Source organism: Trichomycterus rosablanca, chromosome 9, assembly GCF_030014385.1.
Source record: "Trichomycterus rosablanca isolate fTriRos1 chromosome 9, fTriRos1.hap1, whole genome shotgun sequence".
Classification (NCBI taxonomy): domain Eukaryota; kingdom Metazoa; phylum Chordata; class Actinopteri; order Siluriformes; family Trichomycteridae; genus Trichomycterus; species Trichomycterus rosablanca.
Window position 1 is genome coordinate 40,511,983 of NC_085996.1, and position 7,500 is coordinate 40,519,482.

At 42.7% G+C, this 7,500-nt stretch overlaps 1 protein-coding gene across 3 annotated transcripts in view; it reads right to left on the reverse strand.

The window, feature by feature from the left end:
* Positions 1 to 7,500, reverse strand: part of tbc1d32 (TBC1 domain family, member 32) — an 88,579-nt gene that overhangs the window by 65,045 nt on the left and 16,034 nt on the right. For all 3 annotated transcript variants that reach the window (XM_063002439.1, XM_063002438.1, XM_063002440.1), the window contains exons 6-12: positions 6,594 to 6,719; positions 5,518 to 5,596; positions 5,321 to 5,424; positions 5,152 to 5,213; positions 4,920 to 5,070; positions 3,838 to 3,897; positions 1,854 to 1,953 (exon numbers count right to left, since the gene is read on the reverse strand). In XM_063002439.1, coding sequence (XP_062858509.1) covers positions 1,854 to 1,953; positions 3,838 to 3,897; positions 4,920 to 5,070; positions 5,152 to 5,213; positions 5,321 to 5,424; positions 5,518 to 5,596; positions 6,594 to 6,719 — 682 coding nt within the window. The remainder of the gene's footprint in view (positions 1 to 1,853; positions 1,954 to 3,837; positions 3,898 to 4,919; positions 5,071 to 5,151; positions 5,214 to 5,320; positions 5,425 to 5,517; positions 5,597 to 6,593; positions 6,720 to 7,500) is intronic.

Sequence of the window (7,500 nt, forward strand, 5' to 3'; positions counted from 1 at the left end):
GTCTGTAGTGTTTAGTCTGTAGTGTTTAGTCTGTAGTGTTAAGTCTGTAGTGTTTAGTCAGTAGTGTTTAGTCTGTAGTGTTTAGTCTGTAGTGTTTAGTCTGTAGTGTTAAGTCTGTAGTGTTCAGTCTGTAGTGTTCAGTCTGTAGTGTTCAGTCTGTAGTGTTTAGTCTGTAGTGTTAAGTCTGTAGTGTTTAGTCAGTAGTGTTTAGTCTGTAGTGTTTAGTCGGTAGTGTTTAGTCTGTAGTGTTTAGTCTGTAGTGTTTAGTCTGTAGTGTTCAGTCTGTAGTGTTTAGTCAGTAGTGTTTAGTCTGTGGTGTTTAGTCTGTAGTGTTTAGTCTGTAGTGTTCAGTCTGTAGTGTTCAGTCTGTAGTGTTTAGTCTGTAGTGTTCCGTCTGAAGTGTTAAGTCTGTAGTGTTCCGTCTGATGTGTTAAGTCTGTAGTGTTAAGTCTGTAGTGTTTAGTCTGTAGTGTTTAGTCTGTAGTGTTTAGTCTTTAGTGTTCAGTCTGTAGTGTTCAGTCTGTAGTGTTTAGTCTGTAGTGTTCCGTCTGAAGTGTTAAGTCTGTAGTGTTCCGTCTGAAGTCTTAAGTCTGTAGTGTTAAGTCTGTAGTGTTAAGTCTGTAGTGTTTAGTCTGTAATGTTTAGTCAGTAGTGTTTAGTCAGTAGTGTTTAGTCTGTAGTGTTAAGTCTGTAGTGTTAAGTCTGTAGTGTTTAGTCTGTAGTGTTCCGTCTGAAGTGTTAAGTCTGTAGTGTTAAGTCTGTAGTGTTAAGCCTGTAGTGTTTAGTCTGTAGTGTTCCGTCTGAAGTGTTAAGTCTGTAGTGTTAAGTCTGTAGTGTTAAGTCTGTAGTGTTTAGTCTGTAGTGTTCAGTCTGTAGTGTTTAGTCTGTAGTGTTTAGTCAGTAGTGTTTAGTCTGTAGTGTTAAGTCTGTAGTGTTAAGTCTGTAGTGTTAAGTCTGTAGTGTTTAGTCTGTAGTGTTCAGTCTGTAGTGTTTAGTCTGTAGTGTTCCGTCTGAAGTGTTAAGTCTGTAGTGTTAAGTCTGTAGTGTTAAGTCTGTAGTGTTTAGTCTGTAATGTTTAGTCTGAAGTGTTTAGTCTGTAGTGTTTAGTCTGAAGTGTTTAGTCTGTAATGTTTAGTCTGTAGTGTTTAGTCAGTAGTGTTTAGTCTGAAGTGTTTAGTCTGTAATGTTTAGTCTGAAGTGTTTAGTCTGTAGTGTTTAGTCTGAAGTGTTTAGTCTGTAATGTTTAGTCTGAAGTGTTTAGTCTGTAATGTTTAGTCTGTAGTGTTTAGTCAGTAGTGTTCAGTCTGTAGTGTTTAGTCTGAAGTGTTTAGTCTGTAATGTTTAGTCTGTAGTGTTTAGTCTGTAATGTTTAGTCTGAAGTGTTTAGTCTGTAATGTTTAGTCTGAAGTGTTTAGTCTGTAATGTTTAGTCTGAAGTGTTTAGTCTGTAATGTTTAGTCTGTAGTGTTTAGTCAGTAGTGTTCAGTCTGTAGTGTTTAGTCTGAAGTGTTTAGTCTGAAGTGTTTAGTCTGTAATGTTTAGTCTGTAGTGTTTAGTCTGTAATGTTTAGTCTGAAGTGTTTAGTCTGTAATGTTTAGTCTGAAGTGTTTAGTCTGTAATGTTTAGTCTGAAGTGTTTAGTCTGAAGTGTTAAGTCTGTAGTGTTAAGTCTGTAGTGTTAAGTCTGTAGTGTTTAGTCTGTAATGTTTAGTCTGAAGTGTTTAGTCTGTAATGTTTAGTCTGTAGTGTTTAGTCTGAAGTGTTAAGTCTGTAGTGTTAAGTCTGTAGTGTTCAGTCTGTAGTGTTCAGTCTGTAATGTTTAGTGCATCTTTAGGACAGAAAAGCTCAGTTGTACCGATGTGTTGATGCTCTGTGGTATGAGTGACGTCCACGGTTCCTCTATCAGCATCGCAGCACTCCAGGTAATAAATACACTGCTGAAGAGCTGCACCTATCTGGAGGGAGAACAGACGTGTATAAGGTCACACTTAATGCTTTTCCACCCACTCAGTGCTGGAACTGGTGCTGGTTCCTGCAAACCACAGAACCTTTAGGACCAGAGACGTGTTTTTACTGGTTTAAGAGCCTGATGATTCCGTTGGCGAATGTGAAGTTGGAAGATTTACATTTTCAGCATTTAGCAGAAGCTTCTTTTTCCAAAGAGACTTACAATTGTGACTGAATACAGTTCAAGCAACTGAGGGTTAAGGGCCTCGCTCAGGGGCCCAAGAATGGCAACTTAACAGTGGTGGAGCTTGAACCAGTAATCTTCTGATTACCAGTCCAGTACCTTAAAAACTGAGCTACCACGGCCTCTCTACACAGATGCATTTCCAGTCACCCTACACTCCCGAGAAGAGGGCGTGTCTAAATCCTTAGCTCCCTTAAAATGCTCCTACTGAGGTTCTTAATTCTGAGTGATGATCTGACTGAATGACGAGGGAGCGTCCGACGCCTCCTCAGCGCTGAAGATCAATCCCAGCATTCAGTGCGGCACAAAAAACTACAAACATGGCGGAGGAATCAGTGCGGATGTTTAATCTGTATAGAGGTGCACAAGCGTCATAAAAAGGTCGACGGTCACAGACGAAGGTTACGTGCAGGATGAAAGGCGAGCGCTTCGTTTGCGTTATCTGTGATGGTCCTGTGCCGTTATTACACGCCGTGTCGTGTCCACGTCTGTGAGCGTCAGATCATGTGACCTCAGTGGCTCACACACGTCGGGTTCACGTGGCTGCACCACTTCTTTTCACCGTGATGCATTCGTTTCCATTCGCTTCCGGGCCAGCTGTAGCCTAGTGGTTAAGGTACTAGGCCAGTGACCAGAGGGTCGCTGGTTCAAGCCCCACCACTGCCAGGTTGTCACTGTTGGGCCCTTGAGCAAGGCCCTTAACCCTAAATTGCTCAGACTGTATACTGTGACTGTAATGTAAGTCGCTTTGGATAAAGGCATCTGTTAAATGCTGAAAATGTAAATGTAAATTCCTGAGATCTAGAACCTCAGAAAGACTTCTTGCAAACATTTAGTTACAATTAAGAACATGAAAAATTTTAAGAAAATATTGTAAAAATATACCCTACAATTTAGGAAATATGAAATTAAAACAAGAGAGATACACATTATTATAAGGGATTAATTATACATATTAACAGGGAGATTACAGGACTAAATACTAAGACTATCCCACAGACTGACAGCAGACAAAGTAACTTATACTACCGGTCGTCACCAATAGTACCAGTAGTTCCAGTTCTACTGCCACACAATGATGCTCGTATAGCGATTTCGTCCATGTCAAAGGGACAGTGGTAGCCTAGTGGGTAGGGCTTTGGGCCATCAACCAGAAGGTTGGCGGTTCAAATCCGTACGATGGCTGACCCTCAGCTTCCAAACAAGCCGGGATACGCGAAGAAAGAATTTCATTGTACTGCACACCTGTATATGTATATATGACAAATAAAGTATATCTACGTATATCTTCATGGTGAAAACGTGGGTAAACAACGTTACTATGGCAACGCTAAAACCCCGTAACCATCAGCGCCTTACGTCGCAGGTTCTTTGGTCCCAGACCAGCAAGATCATGAGACCAGAACGGTACCACTTTTTATGACTAAGAACCTGTGATCTTGCAGTGGAAAAGCGCAGAACCGTTCCGGATTTTGGCACCGATTACCAGAACCATGCCAGTGAAAAATTCTAACGTTATATAATATATCAAAATAATATAATTATATAGTTTACAGTTCACACCCTTATCACTTACGTCAGGTATTAAAAAGACTAAAGCACATATTAACACAAAAAAAGAAAACGTACATGTGTTTTTGACACTTACCACTGACTTGTATTTCCTCCCAAGAAGCTTTAGGACAACGGTTCGACTGTAGTAACCATGCTGAAGGTACAAAAAAAGCACATCAGGAGAGAGGAATTTTGTATAGGTAATATTTATATAAATGATTGCAATTATAAATACATCAGATTCCAAAATCGACTCCAAAATCTCCCGTTTGAAGATCTTTACAGCTTCTGTTCTGTTCTGATGGGAGTGGTTTCTTTGGATGACATTAAATGTACTAAACTAAACATCACCACTGTTACAGAGTCAGGCACTCATCACCAGCATTAAACCAGCACACTCATGAGAATATCTGGAACAAGCGTGCTCCACAGCGGATATGACTAAGTCTAGAGAGTCGTCCACAAACCCTGCACAACAAGGAGGACACACAAAGATCACAGAGGCTCTAAATGTTCCTAAAGATGCAGCTGGAAGCATCGTTCACAAGTTCACAAGTTAAAGGAACGCTGACACCAGTCATAAGAATATCTCATGAAACAATGGTGCCTCATAGTTCCAGGGATTTGTAGAACCTTTGCCAGGTCGTGGTGGCCCAACACAGGTCACCTGATTGAACTTAGACCCAGTTTGCTGACCCTTTCAAAGCTCCAATGAGACGAACTGTTTGATACGAGGCGGTAAAAGCGACTCAGGCTGTACAAACAAAACTCAGCGTGACTTATTGTAGTAAAACAGCGAGTGAGGAATGTGATTAGTGGAGGAACTTATGAGCAGTAATAATGAAGAGAAGTTTAGTGCTCCTGTCTCCTTCTTTTACTACATTAAACCACGTTAAGCTTTATTTTCAACCAGAAGCGTTTTAGACTCTGGGAGAAGCTGATTCTGATTCTCACCATTTCTCAGAAGCTGGAGCTGTAACACAAGTTTAAAAGTGAAACAGGGAGGAGAATCCAGATAAACACAGATACATGTGGAGCTGTAACCCTGGATCTGACGGAGACTCGTGTTGTGAAACACTTTGATGACGTTTCACCGTGAATGTGAATGCGTGTTTGTTCCGTGTTATCTGATTTGTATTTGTATGCGTATGTGCTGTGTGGTGTCGGGCGGCTCACCATCCACCTCTTGAACCACGTGGCTTTGACGTCCAGCAAGGACAGCAAGTGGACGGGCTCTAGAGATCTCTCCGAGCCGTGAGCACCTCCACCCTGGTCAGCGTGCACAGAGAGAAGAGCCAGGGTGCTCTCGATGATCTCCTCCATGTACCTACACAATAAAACAGAGACAATAAATACTGATGTAGATATTAAACGTAATTAGAAGGTTCTGTGAGGAACTCCTGCTTACTTCTCAGGATGGCGAATCCAGAACGTGGTGACTTCTTTCTGAAAGTCGCTCATTAATCTCATCTGTAAGAGCAACACACGGATTCATAAATCCTCCGAGGTTCCGTTCATCTACACCCTGATAAAAACCCCACAGAACAGAGTGATAAGGATGAAGAAGAACGACAGACTTGCTTAAGCAGGCGAGTAATTTCTGGTCTGGTCACATCCAGGACTGTGGGGTCAGCGGGGAAACTCAGCTTGTGGTAGAGAAAGTCGCTCTCCACGCTTTTCACTGCAGGAGAAGTAAAACCCAGAGCGACTACCTTCATAATACCAGGGAATTATATTGATTTTATGATATTTAGCATGCGGTAATGAAGCGTACCTAAGCTGGTGTAGATTTCCCTCGTCACGTTCAGAGGAGAGCTGGAAAATGTTTTTGCGAAGAAGCGAAGAACCTTGTTCTGCACAAACGGAGTGAGAGAGGAGGAACTATCACCATATCGTCAGTATTAGTCCTTTATTTCTATTTATTTATGCATTTTCTCCCTTTTTCTCCTGATTTAGCACAGCCAATTAGTCTTCCCCTGCTGGGGATCCCGATTGCGTTCGAGGATTGTTTATTTGCCTGCTCCATGCCCCCTCCGATGCATACGCAATCCCTCGCCCCCCTCTTGTTCGCCCGTGCTTCGGTGGATTCGCACATGAGCGTGCGTACACAGCGTTTGAAGACCCCGGTCTTTTCCCACACGGCAGACTCTGCGGCCAATTTTGTCTGCTGCAGGCACCGCCAACTGTGCCCACTAGATGGCGCCCAGGTGACCGATAGCAGAGCCGAGATTGGAAATTCGAACCTGAGATTCAGAGCCGAGATTCAAACCTGGGTGTTCAGAATCTCAGCGCTGGTGTACTAGCGGAATATCCCGCTACATCACCTGGGCGCTAGTATGAGCACTTTTATCCAATGTGACTTACAAGGGTTTGCTCAGGGGTCCAACAGTGGCAACCTGGGCTTGAACTACTAGCCGTGTACAGCTGAGCTACCAGCGTCACAGTGGGTCCAGTGTTACCCGGAATCGCTGGTCTCATTGCAGCAACACACCCCGAACAGGGCAATGGTAGCCCAGTGGTTAGGGTACTGGACTAGTCATCAAAAGGTTGCCTGTTCAAGCCCCACCACTGCCAAGTTGCCTCTGTCGGGCCCCTGTGCAAGGTCCTTAACCCTCACTTCTGTCGAGACTGTACACAAACTCCTGCACAAGTGTTATTTATTTAACAAATAGAACTCACAACATTTATGGCACTGTTATTGTTGTGGTTTTTGGTATTATGAGTTCAAATCTCAACTGTGCTATCGGCCGGTTAGGCGCCTACATACAGACATGATTGGACCAGAATGATACACTGTGGCGCCCCCACACCCCAAATACAGGAGCAGCCAAAACGGAAGCAGGTTCTTACGCTGAGGTCGGGATCGGGATCAGCAAGCGCCGCCGAGAGGTTTCTCCTCAAACCGCTCCAACTCTCACAGCTCAGAACATCAGAGGGAGGAGCGCAGCACAGTAACTGCAGGGCTTCCCACCGCACCTACACACACACACAGAGAGAGACAGGGCAGGAACACGGGATCAATAATCAAACACACGGGATCAATAATCATACACACGGGATCAATAATCAAACACACGGGATCAATAATCATACACACGAGATCAATAACGAGAACACAGGATTAATAATCAAACACACGAGATCAATAATCATACACACGGGATCAATAATCATACACACGGGATCAATAATCATACACACGGGATCACTAATCAAACACAGAATCAATAATCAAACACACGGGATCAATAATCAAACACACGGGATCAATAATCAAACACACGGGATCAATAATCAAACACACGGGATCAATAATCAAACACACGGGATCAATAATCATACACACGAGATCAATAACGAGAACACGGGATCAATAATCATACACACGGGATCAATAATCAAACACACAGGATCAATAATCATACACACGTGATCAAAAATCAAACACACAGGATCAATAATCAAACACACGGGATCAATAATCAAACACACGGGATCAATAATCATACACACGGGATCAATAATCAAACACACGGGATCAATAATCAAACACACGGGATCAATAATCAAACACACGGGCTCAATAATCAAACACACGGGATCAATAATCAAACACAGGATCAATAATCAAACACACGGGATCAATAATCATACACACAGGATCAATAATCAAACACACGGGATCAATAATCAAACACACAGGATCAATAATCAAACACACGGGATCAATAATCAAACACACGGGATCAATAATCAA